General features: G+C 34.4%; 1 protein-coding gene across 1 annotated transcript in view; it reads right to left on the reverse strand.

Moving 5' to 3' along the window:
• Window positions 1-3,462: 3,462 nt before the first annotated feature.
• Window positions 3,463-27,650, reverse strand: part of LOC128235688 (ladderlectin-like) — a 32,228-nt gene continuing 8,040 nt past the window's right edge. Inside the window, exon 2 of the mRNA XM_052950490.1 lies at window positions 3,463-3,825. Coding sequence (XP_052806450.1) covers window positions 3,463-3,825 — 363 coding nt within the window. The remainder of the gene's footprint in view (window positions 3,826-27,650) is intronic.

Genomic DNA, 27,650 nt, shown 5'->3' on the forward strand with positions numbered 1-27,650 from the left:
GCTAAATATTTACATATATATTCAGTTTAATGAATAATATAGATGCACTATGTACAAAACAAATCAGACATACTGTGTCTGAATACATCGGAAGACAAGCATTTAAATGCTAATTTCAAATCAGTTCCTTTCTATGATCGTGTTTACTTGTTCTGAATTGTACGATGTAGATCGTGTAAGACAAGGGCGAGATTCTATTTAGTTTTTACTAGCAAATTACTCCTGACAATAAAATGGACTGAAAGAGCATTATAAAATATCAAAATATTATGTAGTGATATCAAACAAATTGACCGGTAGCCGGTTAACAAAGACTCACCCGAATCGGGTACACAACACTAAGCGTCAAGCCATTTAGTTGAAGCAATAACGTTCTGGAATCATGTAAAGAGAAGGTTGTTTGCTTCAAAGAAAAGATGTAAGTGGTTATGTAAAAGGTTGCTGGTTGTTGTTGCACAAAGCTGGTAAAAAAGTAAAGAAGACTGGTCCGTTGGTATCTTGGCCGTTGGGCAAAGCATATAGTTCCGTTTGCCCCACAGACGTGGGTGAGTTTGAGAGATAACGACGATGAAGGTCTATTGGCAAGGCACTACATCCGAATCAAAGGCGAGTTTTGAAAATCTGCATCCTTCTGATGTCGCGTTTAAAGAGAGGAACTACCACACTACTGAACTGTTTTGAAGTTTTCTTAATTGCTGGAAGTGTGATTGTCTATTTATGTTGAAGCCACCGTTATCGCTTGTTAAGCCACTGATGATATTTTTTTCTTGCCGGATTTTATTTAAAAAAAAAATGAGTTTCTAACTTAAAGTAATGAATTTTTTATCTCAATGGCTTTTTTTCTATTGAAGGCCATGTACGACTTCATCAACTACTTTTGCCACAAGTGATTACAGCTGCTTTCCAACCGTGCCTTTTAAATATCATCGAAAATATATATCATTACAGAGTTGTCTACGACGTTCATGCCTGTAGTATCAGATTTAATGCATGATGGCATCTGTACTATATATCATTAACCCACTTGTGATTTCGGTCACAGGACATAATATATTTGCCATTCGTAAAATCAACAAACCCATTTTGTCAAAATATCAAGGTCAAGATTGCTCGGCAAATGACATTAAATGAACGAACGAACGAACGAAAGTTTATTCAATGAAAAGCCTCCAGCCCATAATACAAGTTACAATGCAAATCAAATATAACAAAATGCATATATGTAACTAAATAAGAGTTGTGTCTCTTGGTTAACAAGTTAAGTGTTATCTATAGCTAACATGAGTTTATGAATATAAAGAGCAATGGATTTAATATGGGTAACATTTTCCGATGCCATCATATTATAGAAATGAAAAATGTCAGTATTTCCACGATACCAAGAGAACAAATATTTTTTTCGGATGTCATTAAATCTTGAACACTTAAAAATACATGATATTCATCTTCAATAACAAGTATGTCTTTATCCAATAAACAATAAATACAAAAGCGATCATTTCTATCAATACAAAAAAATCGACCAATTTCAATATGAAGTTGATGACCAGATGTTCTAAATCTTGCCAATGATTTTCGTACAGGAAACGGTAAACTAATATTAAGGTATCTTTCAACATTCAATAAAGACTTAAAGCATTTATAAGTATCACAACGTGAGGAATTATTTACATCACCAAGCCATGTTTGTCTACAACAATCAGCAATTCTTATTTTAAAATGACACATAAATATATTTATATCTCCCACATCCTGGGCAATCCAAGCATACCCAAAGCCATATGTAAACAATATTTCTTTTATATAAGTTGCCCAAGTACGCCTACCTAAACTATCCAGATTATTTATCATAATATATGAATTTCTAGGGAATCTATTTTCAGGCATTTGTAATACTTTGCACCAATATTTTACACATTTCGAGACATAAATAGTGAACATTGGTAATCTACCACATTCACCTAAAGCCACACAATAATTTACAGAACTCTTAACTCCGAGAAAATATTTACAAAAGAAAAGCTGTACTTTTTCAATCTCATTACATACCTTGAATCCCCAAATTTCTGTATTTGTTTGTTTGTATTTGACAATAAGAAGCTGGTTTGAAGGAGGACATTGAATGTTGAGCTGTCTAGATACGCTTTTTTCGACATTCTGAACATAAATCATAAAATGTAGTGCTTGCTCAACAAACGGCATTTGACATTCCGAAAACTAAGATTGTTACAAAGTGACAAACAACATATTACATTGCTTGTTGAGTTGGCTTACACAATGGACATTTAACATCAGAAAATGTGTGTCCAGCTAGCTTGATAAGCGACAATTAAATTGCAAAAATAGACTACCAAGCTTATTGGTAATAATAACGACTTTAAGCATTCAGAAAAATGTTGAACTACAAACGTAAATCGACATTCAGAAATTAAATGTCGCGCTGTTCGACAAAACGAGTTTCAACGTTTAAAAATCAATGCAAACCTGGATTTAATACAAACGAAATTCGATATCTTGACAAATGTTAAACATTGAACGCTTTTACCAACGACAATATAAAAACACTAGCTTATACGACATAAAGTATTGAATTGCAACAAAATTATTTGTTTGACAATTGTGTACCAAGCTTAGGTATACTTCTAGTCTCGTGCTTGATATTTGTTTTAAATGCATGTCATCGCGTAATGGAAATTCATAGTTTGTCATCTGTGCAAAGGGCTTTTAAGTTTTTATTAAAAGACAATTTTACATTTTATTTACTTTATTCAACAAAAGATTTATGCAATGTCAGTATCATCAACACCTTGTTGCCTTACTCACTCTAAGGGTTTCATTAAATAATGTAGGTCTCATCTGTTCGTCCTTTCATCTGTGAAGAAAAATGTTATTTGGTGTAAACCTGGATAGTCTTGTTGAAATTAACCGGTCAAACATAGCAAGTACACGTGTCTTTAGTTACTGGGGCCATATGGCAGAAAAGCTCTAAGTCTTGGGCTGAAATCATACCCTTTCCTTAGATTCAATCATTTTGAATCTGTTTTATTGAATTGGTAAAAGTATTATGCTTAATGTATGTAGCAATTTAAGCATATGCAAACCTTTTTCTAAAGATGAAAACACCGATTTAAAAAAAATAAATAAACAATATATATAGGAATTCCATTTAACACTTCAGTGAAAAACTAATCTAAAGTTGCTTCTGTACAGAAGCCCAAAGCGTGTAAAATAATAGCAATATTACACAAATACAAGTAGGTACAAAATCTACTATGTTTCAAGATATATTTGGTACCTTTTCGCATTAACTCCACGAAATTGTATCTGCAGTCATCAGTATTAGGTGCATGGACGTTACAACGGTCATTTTTTGGTATCTTTAAGCAAATGTAAGTTCAAAACTAAAGAAACTAGTAAAAATGAAAATGTATTCTTATGACACATAAGTTAGTTGTAAGTCAGTTACTTTTCGAACAGCGAGGGGAACGAGTTGAAGCTCTTTACGTCCCTCCAGCCGCTGGTGGTGCTTGTCATGAAGGGGTGTCCGCCCGGCTCGCTATTCCGCCATGCCGTGTAGTCGAACCCTTCCCCGCTGTCCCAGTGCAACGCAGCTCCGTCCCAAGATCCGCATATGAGCAGGTACGATATGGTGCGTTCCGCCTGCAAGTTGGCGGCCAGGTCCTTCTCATGCTCGTCCCCGATAGACGACATGTACGCGCCTTGACTGTGGCAGCTCGCCTTTGCCTCCGGCCACTTCATGTTGGTCATGTTCAGCAGGTAACAGGACGTGCGATCCTTCAGCCATCCGATGGGGCACCGTGGAATCTGTTGGTACAACAAAGCATGAAACAAAGCAAAACAATCCGTATTTGTAATGGTTTCATATTCAACTGATAATCGTTAATAACATATAGATATATTTGCATAAAAATATATTTAGTTTTTCGCTGCAACATGAATCAGTTTTATTGAAATGACACCATCCCTTATTATCCACTAAATTAAAATGTACTGTGCCTTAACGATGTTGTTTATTGACAGTGCATAAATAATGATATAACACACAAAGATACAAATCAGATAAAGACTAAATAATTTATGAAAGTGCAAACCGGTCAAATGTTTCCGGTCACGCCCCAGTGCCGGAAAGTCAATATTCCACCTCAAAAGAAAATAAGTCACACGCAACAATTGACATATAATATACCACATTTAGCCTATAATGTTACAATTATAGGGAACTATTTTTTAAGCATAAACACCCATAGTCCTTTATGTGTTAATCCGATCTTGGCATTGTTCAATCTAATTTCGTCCGGTCCAGACCTCCGGTATTTGACTTTAAAAACACCAACCTATCCCTCCCTCCCCATATTAGTATTATGTTTTGTGTGTGTGTGTGTGTGTGTGTGTGTGTGTGTGTGTGTGTGTGTGTGTGTTATTAAATGCTTTGTTAGATTAGCTACAGGTTTTATGTCGCAACGTTTAATTATGGCGTCGAGGCCATTTTCGCCAAACTAATTTTTATTTATTAAATGTCATACAAAGTCTTGTCTTTTGGAGAAACGATAAATTATGTAAAAACATAGCAAAATTATGATGAGTTGAAATGATTTTGTGATTCTGTTAATTTCTGCTTGCTTTTTTATTTTTAAGACGCCATTCTTGAAATTTCAAACATTTTTACATCAAATATTAATTTTGTTGTTGAGAGTAATACCTCATTCAAATGGGAGTTTTTGCTTAAGTTTTCCTACTCTGGTCACATGACCGATAACACTTGTCCTGTATGTAAACCCTTCTTCTGCATCACTATTTTCCAACTGGAATCAGACCGGAACCACGTAAGATACCCTGTTGCCGTGGTTTCCATCAGTTGGCATGACCCAGAACCGTTCCGGTAAGGCGCAATATTGCACATGCTACCGCATTCTGAACACAGTAAAACACACTCCACCGCTGACTTTACAGCGTATACCGCCAGTAAAACTCCAGATATAAAAGTTGTAGTGTTTGGTTTGTAGAATTGTATTTGTGTTGATATTTCAAGAGATAAATCCACCAGGCTTAACAAAATGAGAGTCGTTTAATGGGGCATTATTTACTGCAGAGTGCTAGCAAGTGATCTGAGTGATCATAGCTTGTCCCGAAGTTTATATAATAATTATCTGGCGATTTTAATATAAATTAATGTGTGCATATGCCCCCATATGCCGTTTTCTCATACAGCTGCATTGTAGATGAACCGATTCAATAGGAGATGACGTTATATTATTGATGACTTCGAATAGATACAGTAATTGATATTTGTCTTTCATTTCGACTATTTGCTTTTAAATTAATTTGTATATAAATGAAAAGCGTTTTGTTGTTAATTAAACGGTTTGTTAGGAAAATTTTAAATTTGAAAAGAAAGTCCGCTAAAAAAAAAACCGCGAAGAAGGCCTATTGGTGTGTTTGTCTTTAGCCATAATGGTGTATTACTGTCGATGTCGAAAACATATTGAAAAGGCTTTCGTTATACTAGCCTTAGTCATGTGTTTATTTCAAAATAACCAGTCTTGTTCAAAGACTATCCCTCGCTGGCTATAATCAAAGAACAGATAAAGGAAATTGTTGGAAACAATGTTTACTTCCAGACCGGGTCTAAAGTTTGAAGAAAAGCGCCAATTGAAATCGTAATGTTCACGTGTTTCAAAAGTTATACGTAAGGGAAAGGTTTTGAAGGTAGTTAGAACAACTACATGTTAACGCATAATTGTTGTGTGACCTTTTACCCTTAGAGTTTTCCACATTGATAGTATGTGACTTTTGTTCGATATGCTAACAACAGTTTTGAATATTTTCGAATTTCTTCCATCGGTTGAAAAGGTATTGAGCAGATATGGAAGTCTGGACCTTTGAGGCAGGATACGTAGTCAGTTTCAAACCTTCCATCGGCTGATGAAGAGATCAAATACTGTGGCATTGATATTGAATTTAGGAGACTTGACCTTTACTCCGCACGCTGGCAGGTTGCAGTGGTCGAAATACAACGCTATGGTATTTGACCTTCGGTTAACCTTAACCTTTAAGAATTATGACTTGAATCCTATATATGCACTTCCACTCGATGTAGCTAAAACATGTGGTCTATTTATTTTCAAATCATTACAACATCATGGAGCGATAACAAAACTGACTATTAAAGGGATATATTATTTTGATCTTTGAATCCTTTGAGCATGACCCTAGCACTGAAGTTAAGTCGCTCGAGTTGGTTGATAGTTATGTAGCGGATACGAACAATGACCAAAATGGCAGTCTGGCTTTTGACCCCATGTAAGACGTTGATATTTAGTTTTGTTGGAAATGTTCGAATTTTCAAAACTATGACTCCCATTTGGGATCAGACGAAATAAAATCGAAAAATCGGATTACTATCCGGACTCTGGAATGTCCTATCATTGCCTGAACGCAGTCGTATACGTTCGTAGCAGAGTCATGTTGATCGGAAATGGTCCGGAGAAGTCGACCAAGCACTCCCGACAGTTAAGTGCGTCCTGTAATATTCGGAAAACCGATTTTGTCTTATCGGATAACAATCGTGACTTTGAGGTGACAGGTTCTGCTGTATCGGATCAATACCGTTAAAAGGTGACATGTGTTTCCTAGACGGTGTCATGTGGAACGGGCATGATCTGTAGATGTAGAATGATGCATTTTCTAAAAGACCGATAACCGTGGTAATTGGAGCACGTATCGTCCACAGTTGATATCAGTAACGTTAACCAATGTTACTTTTTGGCGTTTGTGAAATTAAACACTTGGCTGTTTGTTTTTTGTGATATAAATTTCTTGCTTGTAACTATCTATATTACATCAATATTTCAGAGTAATTAGTGTTATTTGGAAGGAAAAAACAACAAAAACATCATATTGTCGTTATCTTTTGTTTAATCATATATTATCGTACAATGAAAAACGACAGGAGTTAATCAAAATTGTGATTTGTCTTCGTTTTCTGTTGCTTCTGAAACAAAACGAAGACTTTATTAATTTGATAAATAAACGCACGAAATAAACGTGAACTTCAAAAATGATTATTAAATAACAGAACAAAAGAGTGCCAGCAGCCAAAACATATATGCATGTATGGCGAATGGATAAATCTACATCAAGGACAGGGATTTGTATTTGCTGCTTACAAGACTATTTCTTTCTATACTACATTGAAAACTAAAGGGACAAGCCCAGTGGTCAAACTCTCAAATATAAACCCAGTTTAGAGGCACAAGATAAGTCCCAAAGCTACAATCGAATACAATTATGTCAAGGTGTCGTATTATATCTCGTTACGTTCGCATGCAATACAAGTTCATGTTCGCTTCATTAATAACACATATAAAACGATCCATAAAACATGTAAGAGTAACTTACCGATAACATATATATTTTTTGCCAAACTGACCAGTGTGTTACTTGGCAGTTGAATCTGCAATACAACCATAAACAATATATGGATATGGAGAGAGAGAGAGAGAGAGAGAGAGAGAGAGAGAGAGAGAGAGAGAGTCACATATATATATAATATAACATATTAGTCTCGAGAGAACGAGCATAGTTTTATAGTTATTGTAAGACCTTATAATAAGACGTTAACTCTTCAAGAATATTGCATTACTTCAAGGCCAAGAGGGCAAAACGATAAAAACTTAATAAGGCCTACCAAGTGCGGTGCTGGCTTGTCTACGTTGTTGAACAGCCAGACTTATTATTGAAAGGTCAGTTGTGGCAATCCCATCTTGTTCAAAATGCACTGAAATGTAGCAATATATGTACAAGATAAATGTATCCAAACAAGATAAAAGTATATTAAAAATCATACACTCGTCGTGGCGATGATCAGGACTAAAATACAAGAGCTACTTTGAGCATTTTTCTTGCCTTCAAATACCACTGAACTGTAATTAAAACAAATCGCCACTCCCGTTCAAATACAGTACAGCAACGAAAATTAGGATGGCTTTGTTGAATTATTTACTGTTCTTGTTACATACCCTTTGTCGTTTTAAAATGTTGTTAGACCTAATCAACTACAAAAATTAACGAACGCTAAATGTAAAACGTGATTGTTGTTTGTTACACATCAAAATTTAAGTCTACCTGGTGACAATCTACAAGACATTAGTAAGGTTATTTTTGCCACAAATATTGTCAGCGTATAATTTAATTTAGTAAGAAATATGTATGTGAACAGAGCAGAACATACATACAAGAAGTTCATAGACCCATATAGACACATATCATGCGAATGACGACAAATACAAACATAAGTACCTTTATATATATATATCTATATTCCATAAATCATATGTGATGCTTCCAGCGGAATTATTTGGTACTTTAAAGTGTACTTGATTGAAACCATCACATTAGCAATAGTTAAATTAATAATTAAAAATCATTTTCACGTGTTCTAGACGTTCATTTATGTTTAAACTAAAGTGATATACATTGTATTTGTACGTATAATGTGAAAATGAATTAATCAGTTAACTCAATTGTAACGAATACTTTGATACAAAGTCTATACTTGAAAATGAATGCAAAAATGAATAAATTATTTAATGAAATTAAAACATCCGTCAAATAAAGGATTTTATTATATGCTTTCCAGTGGTTAAAAGAATGTTTAAAGTGAAATGAAAATGGTATACCATAGTTTCAAACAGCCAACTTTGATATTTTCCACTGTTTTCAAATTCCAGCCTTTTATACTCTCAGCATTAAATATCAGCGCCCAGAAGGCCGGGACACAACATCAACGAAGTCATTTCCGAAATGACGCTACTTGCGCCTACAGTTTGGCTCGTTTTCTGATAAAATGCAATTAAATGCCCTTTAATTCCACTTCCATGCATATACTTACACAAAAAAATTGTTTCAGTGTACAATCACAATATTTTTTCGACTCTTGTAAAGGTCCAAGGTACAAAACCGAACACGCTTACTTTGACCACGACTTTCAGTGCCGCCCAGTTGCTGATGTTGCACTGCATTAATTTGTGTGGGAAAGTCATTGTAAGTTCCCACAACGTTGCACTGAAAAATCATATATTTGTGTTTGCATACGTTCATAACTAGATGTATATTCCAAACAAGATGTATTTTTGTACAAGACAAACAATCATACACTATCTTGACAGAAAGACATATAAATTTGTTATGTAATGGAATGAAAACATTATTCAAATAAAGGATTATAATAAAGGATTATAATTTGTAAGGCGTTAGTATATTCATTAGCAGCCGTTGTAATAAAATTCACACATAACACTTAGAATAGAATAATGCAAAGAATACTGCACCACATACAACAACGAAACACGTATCTAGGTCTTCATTTATTGCATCAATACCCTATTGTCTCATAAAGTGGACAAAAGGGCAAGACCTTAACATGACGTCGATCACAGTCAGTTTCATCACGGTGTTCAAACCATGATATTCACGTCACATGTTAACAGAACTTCGATTGATACTTGGACAGGTTGGTTTATATTAATTTATTTAACTTTAATTGTAAAAACAGCTGAAAGCCGACATTTATCGCTTTCGTGTCAGTTTACTGGGTAAAAACCAAAATGATGTTTTTTTGAACGGCCATGATAAAATACCCCTGGTGGGGATCAAACGTACAAACTCTTAGGTGAGAGACAGACATTTTTTGACTAGACCATAATCCAGGCACAGGTTTATTAAGGCAAATACGGCATATATGTGTATGCTTAAACCTATAACGAACTGTTCACTAGCTCAATAGAGACAACTAAATGTGTTCTGTTTTCCTTATTTTTTTAAATATTTAAAAAAATACCAATTATAATAATAACGGTAATTGGTGGAGTACGCACTTCCTGATATACCGATTATGTAGGAATTTATAATATATTCACGCTTTTGCATGTTTTGAATCAACGGTATAGTGCACAGTGGCTCATGTGAAATAAAATGTTTTGTCATTAAACCCATTTTTTTTTCTTTTTATGCAGGCGGATTCATTTCAAAGGCGACGATTTTGACAATAAATGCGGTAAACTAATTCTTACCTTTCAGGTTTATTGTGCAAAGGGCGACAACTCACTCACATGCTTTCTTATAATCTGGCGGCGTTTCTCTTATGGCGGTCTTTCGCCGCCAGTTATGTAATCAATATGTACCATACTACTCATATAATCGATGTTTATTTAGTTTATGGTATTTTCAATAAATTCCCAGTCTCAAACAAATTTGGTATTGTGTTGATTATTACAGGCTTCAGATATGATAGTCATCAAATAGCCTTGTAGTTATTAAGAAATAAAATGATCTTCAAAAAAGCCCGGTACAACACATAAAGAAAAAATATTTATATCCATGCATTGTCCATATAGCGACCAATGATTCAGTCAGTAACAAGCAACCGTTCTCTCGTACTTTTGTACTCTATTGCGATACCAATTATTAGTGATTTAATGTAGATTAGTATGAAATGAAACAAAAAAATTCATAAAAGTTAGAAATGAAGCAAAATACAGATACTTGAATTTAAAGAATGAACATTTTTACAATTTCATATTTACACTACAAATATCGCAAAATGCCAAATAATAAGTGCCTACCTCTCGGATAAACAAGTGCTGGTCTTGGCCCTGAAATAGAGCAAAACGTTATTTTTATAAACCATACTTTTCTAGAACACATATGTTTTGTTCCTGCATCTAGATCTATTGTTATATTAACAATACCAAATGACCGCAAGCAAAGGAACACACACAGTAAACCACACCGCTCCTGTATTATTGCTTATTATTTTATTCAAGTCCTAAATATATTTTCATTACGTGTCAAAATAATGATAAAACATTTTTGAAATGGGCGAATATACTTTAAATAATCCGATATGAGGGTCAGCAGTGAGCAATAATAATTGTTAAAAAAACTCACGCAGTTCTATACGTTAATGAAACGGGACCAACCCTTACGCAATGTACATGTATATATAAGATATATTTGGTAAGGGGACCTGTAGCTGTTGTTTTCTAGCTAGACATTTGGAAGTATAGAAATATAAAATATGCTTTACTCCTGTGGTCTTGTTTGTTGCAGGAAATGTATAAGTTTTATAAAGGTGTGACGGTTTAATACAAGTGTTACTGTAAACAATATTAACCAATAATGATGTCACATTAAACCATTCAAAATCATATTTATAGTGATATCATCGCCCAGAGTATCTGTAATAATACTTACATGTGACCTGGTCATAAGTTGGCCAGAGCCCGAGTTGCACTGAAAGTGTACATGATATAAATATATCTTTTTTCAAAAGTATTCCATTTTGAGGCATGCTTTTGAATAAGAGTGTGTTTCAACATATATTCGTGAAAATAATTAAAATCTATTTAAAACTTAACCATCTAACGTGATCTTTTTATCATTGTGTGTTAAATACATATTTTTTTGTTTCAGTTTAATTGGTCGATATACAAATATTTGTTTGTCTTAAAGCATGAAATTCCAACTTTTTCTAAACACTTGATTATTCATCAATAGTAATGTGATGAAATCTTCCAAGGAGTGTAATACTTAAAATATAATGAACCATTGCACAAACGTTGCATTATGTCAAGTACTCGAGATATTTTTTCAAAGGCATCTGTCTTTGGATGTGCCAAACCTATTCCAGAATCATGCCTTACGCGGATAATTAAAACAGTCAACAATATTTCTGGCAAATTCTGATAGATAGTAATACTAGGAAAACGGAAGGAATAGGAATTGTGATGATTTACTGCTAAGCGAGTTTCTGCTCTTTTTTTACAAGATTTTGTTTTTGAGAGGGACAGGAATTATTTTGTATGATGTTTTGACCCCTTGCGAGATATAAGGAATATAATCTATGATGTGAGGGGTATTTGCGAGGTAAAAGTAACAAACTAATATACACATTATTGTATGACGATGCTGCCCTCGGCGGTGCCAGGGAAACAACTTCTGCATAACCCGACGCATAATACCGTGAAGAGTTATGCTTCGTAGTCATGTTTGATAGTCAGAACGATAAAACAGCGGCTCGCTGTGTAAGCAGTGTAGTGATCGCGTTTAAACATGAGCGAATGTTATAACATACGCGTCGGGCTGTTACTAATTTTATCTATGACAGTAGATAGGAACGAAGGCGTGCAGACGACTGGTAAAAGTATATCATAACACAAGCCCACTGTTCTGTTCTCGTAAATTGATATAATTATTATAATTTTGTATATATGAGGATTTTATGTTCGTTTTGTTTTGTTGAAATAATCAGACGTTGTTTAGTTTTAGTTGTATAGTTGTTTAGTAGTACTAAAACATCTAAATAATAATATTTAAGAAATAAAACTTCTGTCAAATTAGAATATTTACTCTCTTTAGTACTTTTTTGTACAAATGAAGTGATGTTCATTTTCGCATGAATGCTCCCGACGAATTACCGGCGTAGTAGTTTGTGTTACCTACTAATTACGCAAACGTTAGTAAAGCGCATGCGCATTGTGGAACGTTCGCATGTGTGAATTGAACCTTTGCTTTTAAATAAAAAATTGACGGAATGCAGTATTAACTTCATAATCACAATTTATTGATCCGTTCAAACGGTATAATTTTTAAAATTTGAAAGGGAAGCAAACGCGACCACAGTTTAGGCATATATGCTAGTATGCTATAACCAGTGAAGACTATTTTGGCGGCGTATTTTTTTTATTCAGCATTGACATGGAAAACGATATAAAAAGAGGCAAATTTGTATTTCCTTACATTTTGTACACTGTTCATACATTTCGACATCAAGAATACAATGTATTTGTTTATTTAGAACCTAATTTTGTTCTACTCGATACGAGTTCACTGTTTTTAAACTGAATTCAAATTTCAAGACATGAAAAGAAAGAATCACTGTCGGTGATTCGTTCTGAACAAATTTGAATAGACTTGTGGATGTTTAAAGCAAATAAATGGAAATGATGGAAAACGGATTGGTGGCACAGTATTGTTTGCTTTTTTTTCGACTCGGCTTACTCTCATATATATATTTAATTTGAGAGTAAGCTAACTCATCGTCGAGAAGCTTGAAGGTGACAGGAACTTTAACAATTATACTGTACAGCAAACCTACAAAAAGAACAATTGAACTGTCTGGAAACTGAATAAGGTAACGCATAACATCAAAGGAAATAAATGTTTTAGCTCTCCTTAAGGGGATAAAGTCATTTAATTCTGTTTCAATTTTTATTTGATTGTGCTTGATAGTGGCTAAATCAGAACCTAGTATAGTGCATACACATATACATTCTTAAATTATGCACTTCTGCATCTCTACTTATGTAATTTTAATAAAATACTAACAAATAGTGTTCGTGAACATCAAGTAGCGTTAAGATGTATAGTTTCTTTTCCTTAAATCTACAACCAATATAAAGTATACAACTCAAAGTGCATGCCATTTATGTATAAAAGCGCGCAGTTTAAAACAGGTTAACGTAGGTTGGAAATATGTTAGTGTTTACTGTAGATATGGTATGAACTCTGACAAAAAATATGGAAATAGTAACGTTTACTATATAATTAATTTGCGAGTTAATGCAGCGACATAATTCGGCAGGTTTACTTTGATGCACATGTTTAAATCCTCTTTTTAGTAACACACGTATGCTATCTCATAGTTGAATTAAAGCAGATACCACGGGTTATACGCACATCATAATGGGACGCGGTCTACCCAGCTACCTTACGCGATGGAAAAATATTTCTATGCATTCTGATATGACAGTGAATTATACTTTAAATAGTTTTGAGATGATTTACTCATATCAACCATAAGTCTAACCCATTACAACGTGATCTGGAGTTCATTTTACATTTAACCGTGGATAATACGAATTAAGGATACTTAAACTTAATCATAAATAGTACGGGTTCGTAAATTAGTTGTATGTTAGAGCTTTTTTTCATTTTTAGACCTCATTTTTGATGACTGCTAACCTTAAATAATGTTGATATTGTTTAAATGGATATTTAAACGCTGATTATAAATTAATAAAACTAAATTGATTGTATCTTACCGTATGACAACAATATTGCGTTCTTATTTAAAGCAATAAAAAACAGACATTTACAATCTTAACAGACAGAATAAAGAATGTATGTTAAATTTGTTTCTATTGACAATTTACATTTCTAATTTATCTTTAATTCATTAGACATCTTAAACTTGCGTATGTGTGAAATCCCTTTCATCGGTACTACATTAATCACGGGGTGAGCAAATAAAAGCAATGAGTTTTCTTGTTAAAACGAAGTTCGCCTTCTCAAAACTTCAAGGCCAAAACTTCAACTTTCTAGTTATCTGCTCTCTTCTTCAAAAACCTGGCAGGGAACCAAAGAAACAAGGCCAAAACTCAGAGTTTGAATCGTACCGTTTATTTCCCTTCTATTTCGTTTTCAAAAGCGAGTAATCTTCTTGATCATTGCTTTATGTAAGTGACATTAAATATTTCGGGATTTTTTTCTGCGCGCCCGCGTAAGCTGCGGGGGTTTTCTCTTCAAAATAATATCGCTCTAAAATGTATTCATTCCCTTTATTATCCATGAGTTATTAGTGTACTGGTCTAGCATTCAATGATCATTTTTAGGTGAAATGGTGTCTTCATACTCCCCAACTTTAAAAGCAAATCATTGGAATTAAGCAATATCAGACTCATTATTATGCACTATGCACTGTACACATTTATACAATAAATTTCACTCATGTGTATACGCGATCATTGACGTCACCACACTACTAACACAATTCATATTGCAATTGTTTTGCACAATGGAATGTTCCCTGCTTGAATGTTCTGTAAATAGACGTTTACACCTAGAACATACTTAAACACAAATGAAAGAAAGCGTCACTTGGATAATTTCGCTGACGGCAACATACATTCCGTTGATGACAAAAGTCGGAAGGGAAAATGACATTGGAGCAGGAATTAGAAAGACATTGGAGGAGATGATGGAATTGGATCAGGTTTTAGGAAGAAACTTGAAGGTAAGATGGTATTGGATCAGATTAGGAAAAAGCTGGAGGAGATGTTGGTTTTGTAGCAGGTTTTAGGAAGAAGAAGCTGGAAAGAAAATGGTATTGGAGCAGGTATAAGAAAAAAGCTTGAAGGTAAGATGGTATTGGAGCAGGTATAAGGAATAAGTTGGAAGGTAGGATGGTGTTGGAGCAGGTATTAGGAATAAACTGGAACGGAAAGTAGTATTGGAGCAGGTAATACGAAGAAGCTGGAAGGATAAGATGGTATTGGAGCTTGTATTAGAAATAAGCTGTACCGGATGGTGGTATTGGAGTAGGAACTGGGAATACGCTGGAATGTTAGATGGTATTAAGGGATGATGGTCTTGCAGCAGGTATTAGAAATAAACTCGAAAACAAGATGGAATTGGAGCAGGTATAAGGAAGAAGCTGGAAAGGCAGATGGAATTGGCATAGGTATAAAGAAAAAGCTGGAATGAAATATGTTATTGGAAAAGAAATAAGAAAGAAGCCAGAAGGGAAACAAGTAGTGTAGCAGGTATCAGGAAGAGGCTGGAGGAGATGATTTATTGTAGCAGGTATAATGCAGAAGCCGGATGGGAAGATGTGATTGCAGCAGGGATTAGGAAGACATTGGATGAGATGATGGTATTGTAGCGGGTTTTAGAAAGAAGCTGAAAGGAAAGATATTATTGTAGCAGGAAATAAGAAAAATCTGGAAAGGAAGATGGTATTGGAGGAGGTAAAAGAAAGAAGCTTGATGGTAAGATGGCATTGGAGCAAGTATTCGGGATAAGCTGAAAGGGATGGTGGTTGTAGAGCAGGTATTAGGAATAACCTGGAAGGTAAGATTGTATTGGAGCAGTTATTAAGAATAAGCTGGAAGGGATCGTGGTATTGGAGCAGGTATTAGGAATAAGCTGGAAGGTAAGATGGTATTGCAGCAGGTATTAGGAAGAAACTGGATGGAATGATGGTATTGGAGCAGGTGTTATTAATAATCTGGAAGGATTGGTGGTATTGGAGCAGGTATTTGGAACAAGAGGGCCAAGATAGCCCTATATCGCTCACCAGAGTAAAACTGTGTGCTATGAGGATAATTAAAGGGCAATAACCGGCATTTGGCTTCTCTGATGTATTATACCAATTGACATTGTCAGCATATTTTGTGATGATTGGACAAATGCTTAAATAGTTATTGATAGGACAAGAGCAATTTTAGGTTATTTATATAATTAAAGCGCAATACCTCTCGGGTAACTACAGCAATTTAGCTTATTATCAAACATGTTCATACACATAGTTTTTGGTCCTAGATGACCCATATTCGAACAAGAGCTAGAAATCAACGAAACAACATTTCTGACATATTTCCAGGATATTTGGACTGAAAATATTACCTCTAAAGTGTTAACAAGAGTATTCCATATTTGGGCTATTTGACCTAGTTTTTGACCCCAAATGACCCATACTCGAAATTGAGCTAGAAATCATCGAAACAACCTTTCTGACATATTTCTGGGATATTTATGCTGAATATCTTACCCCTAAAGTGTTAACAAGGTTTTTCAATATTTGGGCTCTGTGACCTAGTTTTTCACCCCAGATGACCCATATTCCAACTTTAGCTAGAAATAAAAGAAACAGCCTTTCCGACCAATTTCCATGATATTTGGGTTGAAAATGTTACCTCTAGAGTGTTAACATGGTTATTTCATATTTTGGCCTTGTGACCTAGTTTTTTTTTACCCCAGATGACACACGAACTTGAGAAATAATTGAAAACACCTTTCTGACATATTTCCAGGATATTTATGCTGAAAATGTTACCCCGTAAGTGTTAACAAGGTTTTTCCATATATGGGATCTGTGACCTAGTTTTTAACCCCAGATGACCCATATTCGAACTTGAGCTAGAAATCATCTTAGCAACCTTTCTGACATATATCAAGGATATTTGGGCTGAAAATGTTACTTCTTAAGTGTAAACAAGGTTTGTTCCATATTTTGGCTCTGTGACCTAGTTTTTCATCCCAGATGACCCATATTTGAACTTGAGGTAGAAATCTACGAAACAGCCTTTCTAAAATATTTCCAGGATATTTGGGCTGAAAATGTTACCTCTTAACTTAAGTGTTAACAAGGTTTTTCAATATTTGGGCTCTGTGAACTAGTTTTTGACCCCAAATGACCCATATTCAAACTTGAGCTAGAAATCATCGAAACAAGCATTCTAACATATTTCCAGCATATTTGGGCTGAAAATGTTACCTCTTAAGTGTTAACAAGGTTTTTCCATAATTGGGCTCTGTGAACTAGTTTTAGACCCCAAATGACCAATATTCCAACTTGAGCTAGAAATCATCGAAACAACCTTTCTGACATATTTTCAGGATATTTGGGCTGAAAATGTCATCTCTAAAGTTTTAACAAGGTTTTTCCCATATGTTGGCTCTGTAACCTAATTTTTAACCCCAGATGACTCATATTCGAACTTGAGCTAGAAATCATCGAAAAAACATTTCTGAGAAATTTCCAGGTTATTTGGATTGAAAAGGTAGCCTCTAGAGTGTTAACAAGATTTTTCTATTTTGGGGTCATATGACCTAGTTTTTCATCCCTGATTACCCATATTCGAACTCGTCCGAGTCATTTCTGGGACAAACATCTTGAACAAGTTTCGTGACAATAGAGGCATAAATATGACCACTAGAGTGTTAACAAACTAAGTTCGGACGGACGACAGACGACAGACGACGGACAACAGACGACGGACAACGGACATTCATCGATTCTAATAGCTCACCCTCAGCCTAGGCTAAGGTGAGCTAAAAAGCCTTAAAGTAAAATGGTATTTGAGTAAGAATTTGGAAGAAGCTTGAAGGAAAGATGGTCTCTGAGCCGGTTAAAGGAAGAAGCTTGAAGGGATGGTGGTATAAGAGCAGTATTCGGAGGAGCTGGAAGGTATGGTGGTATTGGAGCAGATATTAGGAAGAAGAAGGAAAGTAGATTGTATTGGAACTTGTATTAGAAAGAAACTGTAAAGGACGGTGGTATTGGAGCAGGCATTAGAAATAAACTGGAAGGCAAGATGGTATTGGAGCATGTATAAGGAAGAAGCTGGAACGGCAGATTGTATTGGAACAGGCATAAGGAAGAAGATAGAATGAAATTTTGCAGCAGATTTAAGGAAGAAGTCAGAAGGGATGAAAATATTGTAGCAGGAATAAGGTAGAAGCTGGAAAGAAAGATGCTATTGGAGCAGATATGGGGAAAAATCCAGAAGGGAAGAAAGTATTGTAGCAGGTGTCAGGAAGAGGCTGGAGGAGATTTTTGATTGTAGCGGGTATAAGGATAAGAAGCCGCACGGGAAGATAACATTTGAGCAGGAATTAGTAAGACATTGGAGGAGATGATGGAATGGGAGCACGTTTTAGGAAGAACTTTGAAGGTAAGATGGTAGTGAATCAGGAATAAGGAAAAAACTGGAGGAGATGATGGTTTTGTAGCAGGTTTTAGGAAGAAGCTGAAAGGAAAGATATTATTGTAGCAGGTGTTAAGATAAAGCTGGAAAGGAAGATGGTATTGGAGCAGGTATAAGAAAGAAGCTTGAAGGTAAAAAGGAATTGGAGTAGTTATTTGAAATAAGCTTGAAGGGACGGTGGTATTAAAGAAAATATTAGGAATAAGCTGTAAGATAAGATGGTATTGGAGCAGGTATTAGGAAGAAGCTTGAAGGTAAGATGTTATTGGAGCAGGTATAAGGAAGAAGCAAGAAGGAATTGTGGTATTGGAGCAGGTTTTATGAATACTCCGGAAGAGTTGGTGGTACTGGAGCAGGTTTTTGGAAGAAGCTGTAAGGTAAGATGGTATTTGAGCAGAAATTAGGAAGGAGCTTGAAGGTAAGATGGAATTTATGCCAGTATAAGGAAGAAGCTTGAAGGGATGGTGGTATTGGAGCAGGTATTAGGAAGAAGCTGGAAGGGATGGTGGTATTGGAGCAGGTATAAGGAAGAAGCTGGAAGGGATGGTGGTATTGAAGCAGGTATAAGGAAGAAGCTGGAAGGGATGGTGGTATTGGAGCAGGTATTAGGAAGAAGCTGGAAGGGATGGTGGTATTGGAGCAGGTATTAGGAAGAAGCTGGAAGGGATGGTGGTATTGGAGCAGGTATTAGGAAGAAGCTGGAAGGGATGGTTGTTTTGGAGCAGGTATTAGGAAGAAGCTGGAAGGGATGGTTGTTTTGGAGCAGGTATTAGGAAGAAGCTGGAAGGGATGGTGATATTGGAGCAGGTATAAGAAAGAAGCTGGAAGGGATGGTGGTATTGAAGCAGGTATAAGGAAGAAGCTGGAAGGGATGGTTGTTTTGGAGCAGGTATTAGGAAGAAGCTGGAAGGGATTGTGGTATTGGAGCATGTATTAGGAAGAAGCTGGAAGGGATGGTGGTATTGGAGCAGGTATTAGGAAGAAGCTGGAAGGGACGGTTGTTTTGGAGCAGGTGTTAGGAAGAAGCTGGAAGGGATGGTGGTATTGGAGCATATATTAGGAAGACGCTGGAAGGGATGGTGGTATTGGAGCAGGTATTAGGAAGAAGCTGGAAGGGACGGTTGTTTTGGAGCAGGTGTTAGGAAGAAGCTAGAAGGGATGGTTTTTTTGGAGCAAGTAATAGGAAGAAGCTGGAAGGGATGGTTGTTTTGGAGCAGGTATTAGGAAGAAGCTGGAAGGGATGGTGGTATTGGAGCAGGTATAAGGAAGAAGCTGGAAGGGATGGTGGTATTGGAGCAGGTATAAGGAAGAAGCTGGAAAGGATGATGGTATTGGAACAGGCATAAGAAAGGAGCTGGAAGGGATGATGGTACTGGAACAGATCTTAGGAAGAAGCTTGAAGGTAAAATGGTAATGGAGCAGGTACAAGGAAGAAGCTACAATGTAAGATGTTGTTGAGGCAAGTACTAGGAAGAAGCGTGATGGTAAGTTGTTATTAAAGCAGCTATTAGGACTAAGCTGGAAAGGATTGTAAAATTAAAGCAGGTATTAGAAAAAAAGATTTGATGGTATTTGAACAGGTATAAGTAGGAAGTCTGTTTATGGTGAAGTGTTAACGAATCCCTGCCAAGCACATGCGGCATTGAGGCAATAATCTAGAAAAAATGTTGGGCATCACTTGATATGTTTGCCCAGTAAAAATCCGTACCGCCTTTGAAACGTTTTTTATGGCAATAAATGTTTGGTTTAGAAAGAAAAACGTGATTAGCGATTGTCACTTCAGGTAGGATTTTCGCATAAATCAGATGCAAAATCATAATATTCCGTGATAGACTAGGAACAAATAACAAAAATACCGTGTATATTTAAAGCGTCCTCCATTTTGCGTATTTTATGGGGGTTTTCTGAGCTATAAAAATAGAACATACGTAAAGAAAGTGATTTAAAAAACTCCCGTTTAAACAACACAGATATAAATGCTGCGCTTCGGTTTATCTGTGATAATAGCTGTGGATTTTATACAATTGTATAATATAAAAATATCTATTCTTGAAATTTAAACCTTTAAAACTAAATAAATATGTAAATAACTGATTAAGGTGTTGAATGGGCAATTTTCGAAAAATGAATGATCTATTTTTAAATGCTTTTAATTCAAAATTTACATATTATCTTTCCATCAATATGTTTACTTAACATCACGCTGAACATATTTAAATGTATGAGAACTTTTTTTATAATCTTTACTTTAATCAGTTTGTTTGGTTGTCTTTTTTGTATAAAAAAGTCTTTCGTGTTACCTCAAACCGCATAGTTTGAATTCTTTTGATAAAAACGAAGAAACGCAAAAGTTTATTTTTGTTACTTAAATTAACTTGTTTGAATACAATGTGTAAATGTTCAATCAAACTGAATATTTTAAAACCAAACAATTGTACCTTCATTATATCCTTTAAAGTACTATCCCATGATGTTATCCCATGTTTAATTGTAGACCTGTATAAAAGTGCATACGAATATGAGGGCTGCCAATACTAATATTTTGAGACGAAGCTTTATAACATGTAAGTTTTTTTTATTTATCTAAATTATAACAATACATATCAAATCAATAGTTACAAATAACATAAAATAAACGACATCTACTTTAAGTCTTAATACCAGTTCTACCTCCAGCAACAACGATTTTGTTTTAAATTGGGGTGTGTAACTTCCGGTTTGTGTGAGGGGAGGGGGTGCGTGCATTTGGAAAATATGAAGGTAGGTATTGTCAGTTTTCTTGTCATCATATTATCTTACATTTACGGTCAGAAATCCAAATTTGATCCTGATTGTATAATGAATCTACTTACAAACCAGAGAAATGTCGAAGAAATTAGCATAAACATTTTTCACTTTTAAGATAGAAGTGCTTGTGGTTTGCTCCAGGGTCTGTAGGTGTGCCGTTGTAAGTCATACTGGCATCGGGTTTTTTCGAACTTTTTTGTGATCTCTAATTCGTCCTAAAATTTGATCCGATTTATTTCGATTAAGGAATTCAATGAAGCCATGATTCACAATTTGTAGTCAAGTACAAGAAGGCGCAAACCTTACACAAGCAGATTAATTCAAAACACCTGCTGTAATCGTTTAATAATATGTCAGTGCAATTACGCATTCGGTGATAAAAAGAATTAGTGGGTATTCTCTTAGTTTTTTTTAAATATGTGTTAGGGTTAAGTAGATATCAGAGATGTCTACAGAATGTGTGAACATCCCTCGCAAACCTACCCGATAATTAACATTTGCATAAGGCCAAAATAATCCGTGTTTCAGCTGACCAATTATTCTCTCTCTCTCTCTCTCTCTCTCTCTCTCTCTCTCTCTCTCTGCCTGGTAGGTTTTATACTATAAACAACTTGCTTTAAGGTTTTGAAATAGCTTTAAATTTGCTAATATTAAAACATGAACTGCGCAGATTGCAGAATAATTTCGCATCGATAAACAGCCTACTTTGTTTAATAATAAACAGAACTTGATAAAAAATTATAATTTTATTTTAAAGTATATCCGAGTAAAAAAGAAAAGTGAATACCATACATGTCGCGTTCAAGTCTAAAGAAGGGGTTGTTTTACCTCTACTTGGCTTAATGATACAAAGGGAACTTGTTTCTGGTCATATAGTCTTACTAAGCGGGTTCCCCTTCGCGTATTGTTTTAAAGATGTCAGCTTAATAAAGATCACATAAAGACACCAATTGTATCGAGTCTTCGAGCACATTTAGAACAATAACATAACAATTGTTTGAAAATAAGTATCTTGTACAGTACTTCATTCATTTGCATATTAATGATTGCGTTTTATATGTAGTTTATTAATAATAAGCTGATCTGCTTTGTTTTGATTTTACATTTTTTTTGCCTTTGTGTTTAAACAGGCCCTGTTGCCCGTTTCATTCATGGTCGCCGCATCGCAAAATTAGGCTGTGACATCGCAAATTTGCCGATCGCAAATGAAAAATGAGTTTCATCATAAATCGGAAGTCGCAAATAGCACCAGCTGGTCGCAAATATAGGTGCTTACGGTACGACCAGTCGCAAACTTACATTTAGACGCAACAACAGTCGACCCAGTTGTGAATAGTATGTGACCTTCCATTCCTCAAGTAAGAGTATCATGTACTCTATCTCATTATTTATTATGTGGTGAATTATTCGATACGAAATCGAACGAGAAATACCCTGTGGGTATTTATTAAATGAACAGCCTGTTGACCTTCACTATAAAGTGAGCTCAAACTAGTGACCGATAGTAACGACCATCAACTTATTCGACCGATAAAAAGAGTTACCACACCTGATATTTGTTGACCGATGAGTATGTACAATAATTCGACTTCCTCAAGTATTAAAATTCAAAATAGATATTTTATGTCATCTCATAAAACTAGGTATAGGTAAGTACAACATAGCAATCAGAGTAAAATGATACCTTATTTAAAGCTCTGCCTTGGCCATGATGGAAGTTACACGTAGTTAGTATAAGGAAACACATTGAACATTTAAAAAAAGGAACGACCATGTAAGTAAAAAAGTAGATAAAGGCAAATATAACCCCATATGACTAGGTATAGGTAAGTACCATATAGTAGACTTACAATCGATAGTGAAATTTGAACATTCGATTATGAAAACATGGGACGTAGCGCTACTGAGTAGTTTTCTATTTCTGGTTAATGCTTGTTAATGTTGAAATGTTAAGGTGTTACTATGTTAAGTTATCTAGTCAAATTCTTATCAAATCAGTAAGTCACTACAGTACCTTATTTCATTTTTCTTTACTTTCTTTGTAATTTAATTGCTAAAGAATTGGTTCTCAACTTCTCATGTTTATGCTTCAAAATTGATTTTTTAAAACAGGTTACCGTTTACTTCTTACCATGTAAGAAATTAGTTTTATCAGTTTTCTGAAAAGAATGTTCTTGTAAAACATTCAACTGCTTGTTGTGCTTGTTACTGACTGATTATTAATAAGAAATTGATATCCTTCTTTGTGTTTATTTAACACATGTATACAATACTAAATGTATGACAAAAATTAAAGCCTGTGGTCTCATGTTCTGTAATAGTAACTTGTAAACACAAAACGATAGTCGTTCTGAATAAATAATGGAATCTATAAAAAGAAATGTACAAACAATATTGTACGGGAACATTGGTGCTTAAAACCTTTGCATGTTCTGTATATTTATGCCTTAATATGATGACTTAAGATAATTGAATAATGATTAAATCGATTTATTATCGATCAGTGATCAGTGATCGGTTTCGTAAACCGATTATCGATAGTCTGTCCGATTCAAAACCATAATAGTAATATGAGCAAAATGAGACCAGTTGTATGCCTCTACTTCGGCCTTTATGAAAGTTATGCATAGTTGATACGTGGATAAACATTAAAAAATATTTAAAAAATGAACCTGTAAGTTAAAAAGTTAAACAAAGTTGGATAAGGAGCTAATGTAGCCCCCCAAAAAAGGTATTGTTAAGTAGCATATAATTAAACGTCAAAATGAGAAAAAAGGCTCTACCAAGCCCATGAAAAGGCTACACATAGTTGGTATGAAGACGAAAGGTCTTTCCGATCATTTATCGATAATACTCGATCATCGGCACAATACTAATTCTATGCAACTATAACATTTAAAGTTATTTTCACATAATCATTCTTTTTGCAGACAATTTCAGTGGATCAAATTTAGAGAATGCGTATGTTGGGTTAAGATACCAGGATGGTTAAAAGGCAAAAACTCAGCTTCGAAGGTTAAATTTAGTCACTTATAAAGCTCAATCTAGGGCTGATATATGTTGATGATAATTTGTTGTCAAATGCATGGTTACCGAGAATAATATCTCAGGTGAAAGTTATGAATGAGTATGAAATGATGGTCGGTCACAAAGGAAGACGCACATAAATGCTTACTTATGGCTTACAATCCAATTATAGCATTAAGGGATATTTGTCACATGTCTTTGACAGCTCTTGTTCGCTTCATACTTAATCAAATATTAATAAATTCAAAATAATATAGGCATCCGTTAATCTGTGCCTTATCTTTATACAGACATTTGAGTTTAAAATATTATAACAGGTAGGTTTAAATGTTTAACAATAGTTTACTATTGGGTTTGATTTAATGTATGAGATTACCTTACTGGCAGGTGTAAGAGTTGCTTATGGCAAAGTGTAATGATACCGGTGCCTGTACTGTATGTCATAATGGTTCGAGCTGAGTAGACTATTGTATCGTTAGTAAAAATATTCTAAGTATATGATCACTGTGTGTAAGAGTTTTCAATATTTGGAAAAAAACAACTGAAAAATTAGAAAAAGAAAGTACAATCGAAAATAATTACTCAATAAATACAGACAGTTTTTACTTTAAATGGAAGTATCAGGAAACGAGAAATTATACTACAGGTTTATATGATAGAAATTTGCCGAACAGGCTTGTTGAACTACTTGTAGAATTGAAATTGCTAATACAGGTGTAGATATTGATCAATGTTTGCATGACCTTTTCGAGTGTATTGAGTCAGTTACTAGGCCATTGTTTGGTAAACAAAGCCATGATAACAGTCGCAATATATAAAACATATCACAGAAGGGTCCACCGGTATCGGGGAGTTGTCAACTTTTGCAAAATATGTGCCAGGAAAACAGAACAACTTTTAATAATAAATTAAACATTTTCAGGAAAGAAAAATCTGATATTAATAGACAGGCAATGATTGAGGCTCGCAGCATATACAAGAAACGTGTCAGAATATTAAACTATAAAAACAGAGTACAAACTGGAAAATTATTAAATACCAGATTTAAAAAATGCTTTACTATACTGGAAGTTGTTAAAGGATGGTACAAATGCTAAACAGCCGACATATTTTATAAAATTCTTTTACGTTATATTTTAAAGGATTAAATAATCCAGAAGGTAGATTTTTCAACCCGATGAGAATATTTTGAACTTAAATGAAACTATCCTGAAGAATGAAATGAAAATAATGTTTGACGAACTAGATTAGAAGTTTAGTATAGAATATATCTTAAGAAATATAACGTATTTGAATATGTGCCGCAGCTCAGGACCAGATAAAATCATAAACTAATTTAGTACTGCTGATCCTTTTCAACCAAATTATCAAGGTGGGATATTTTCAAAAAAATGGAGTGAATGGTATATTATTACCATCTACAAGAATGGTTCTTTAGAGGATGTCAATTTTTAAGAGTTATAACATTACGTAGTGTTGTGGGCAAATTATATACTGAATATATAAATGTACTCCTTAAAGCTGCACTCTCACAGATAAACCGTTTTTACAACTTTTTTGACTTGGAAACCAATGCAAACCAATGATAAAAAAGTTCGAACAAAAGATCAGATCGCAGATTTTCATATTTCCGTTTGAAAATCAATGTTTTATGGCTTAAAGATGCACTCTTACTCCAAAATAAGATTTACCACAATTATCAAAATTGTTTTAATATGCCAAAAAGGATAAATATCGAAAACAATGATTCTCATTAAGGATACCAAGTTTAATTTAAAAGAAAGGGGCCGAAAACATGGCATTTCTATCTTATGAAATGATAGTAAATCTTTTAACATTCACCAATCATCCATATTTTTTCGCGTTTTTAGCTATTAAATACACGGTTTCTTATTATCAGTAAATAATTATTTCCATAAATGCATTATTTAGTAAGTAGTTAAAGGCTTATCACTCAAAATTTATGTATGTTTATGTATTGATTTTCAATAACAGTGTCACTTTAAACCGTTACTAACGGTTTAAGAAAAATGCATAAAAGATCAATTTTTGAAGTTAAATATAAAAATCTGCGATCTTATTTTTGTCAACAGTCTAATATAACTGGTTTCTATGCAGTTTCGCAAAAATAAGCTGGTTCCAAGACAAAATAAAAATAAAAAAGTTATCAAAACCTTTAATCTTTGATAGTGCAGCTTTAACAAATGGACTGAAATAAACTATATTTATGTTTAAGCTAAAGCTGCTGGTTTTCGTGCCTAAATGGGCACAATTGACAACATTTGTTTTATTAAATAGTTTTAGGCCATGTGTTTAATAATGAGCAGCAGTTATTTTGTTTATTTGTCGACTTTTCTAAACAGTTTAAGAATTAAGTTAGGGAAAACATATGGTACAATTTGTATAAATTAGGACTTAGTGAAAAGTTATTTGAGGTCATAAAAAGCATGTATTTACATGTTAAATCTAGAGTAAAACTACAAAATGAGACAGGGGACGTATTCGAAAGTTTGTTATGCGGGCGGCAAGGTGAATGTCTCAGTCCTTTATTGTTTCCATTATACTTAAATGATCAAGGAGATGATTTGTTTCTAAACTGATGATCGTTATTTTTGCTCAAACTAGCGAATATATGCATATTTTATATGGGTTTTTTATATGAATATTGTTCACTTGAAGTGGAAATTAACTGTCAATAAGGATAAAACAAGAAAAGTATTTAGGAAAAAGAGTAGAATACCTGGCAATTTACATTTTTACTTTGGCGACTCTGAAATTGAGATTGTCGCAAGATATTGTTATCCTTGAGCTCTTTTGACGTCTGGTGGTTATTGGGTCGAATGTCAAAAAATCTCTTTCTGGTCAAGCTCAAACACATTTAACAAGTTAAAGTGATTTTTGTTTAAAATTACTTATTTATCGGTTGAACATGTTCTTGATTTATTTCATAAGTTGGTCAAATCCATGTTGTTCCATAGCTGTGATGTTTGGGGTTTCTCGCAAGCAAGCATCAATGAAAGAATTCATACATTTTTTGTATATTTTGAGTGTTTAAGTTATGTATACTGAATTACTTTATGATTTTGAAAATAATCCTAAAACTACTAATTGGGTATCTATGTTAAGGAATATTCGGAATATATATATTCCATTCAAACTATGGCCCCTGATTGACTTTGGAACTTAGGTTGAAGTTTTACGGCAGGTTGGGATATGTATCAATAACTTCTATACCCTTCATTCAATTGACTTAATACTGCACACATT

Source organism: Mya arenaria, chromosome 5 (genome assembly GCF_026914265.1).
Source record: "Mya arenaria isolate MELC-2E11 chromosome 5, ASM2691426v1".
Taxonomy (NCBI): domain Eukaryota; kingdom Metazoa; phylum Mollusca; class Bivalvia; order Myida; family Myidae; genus Mya; species Mya arenaria.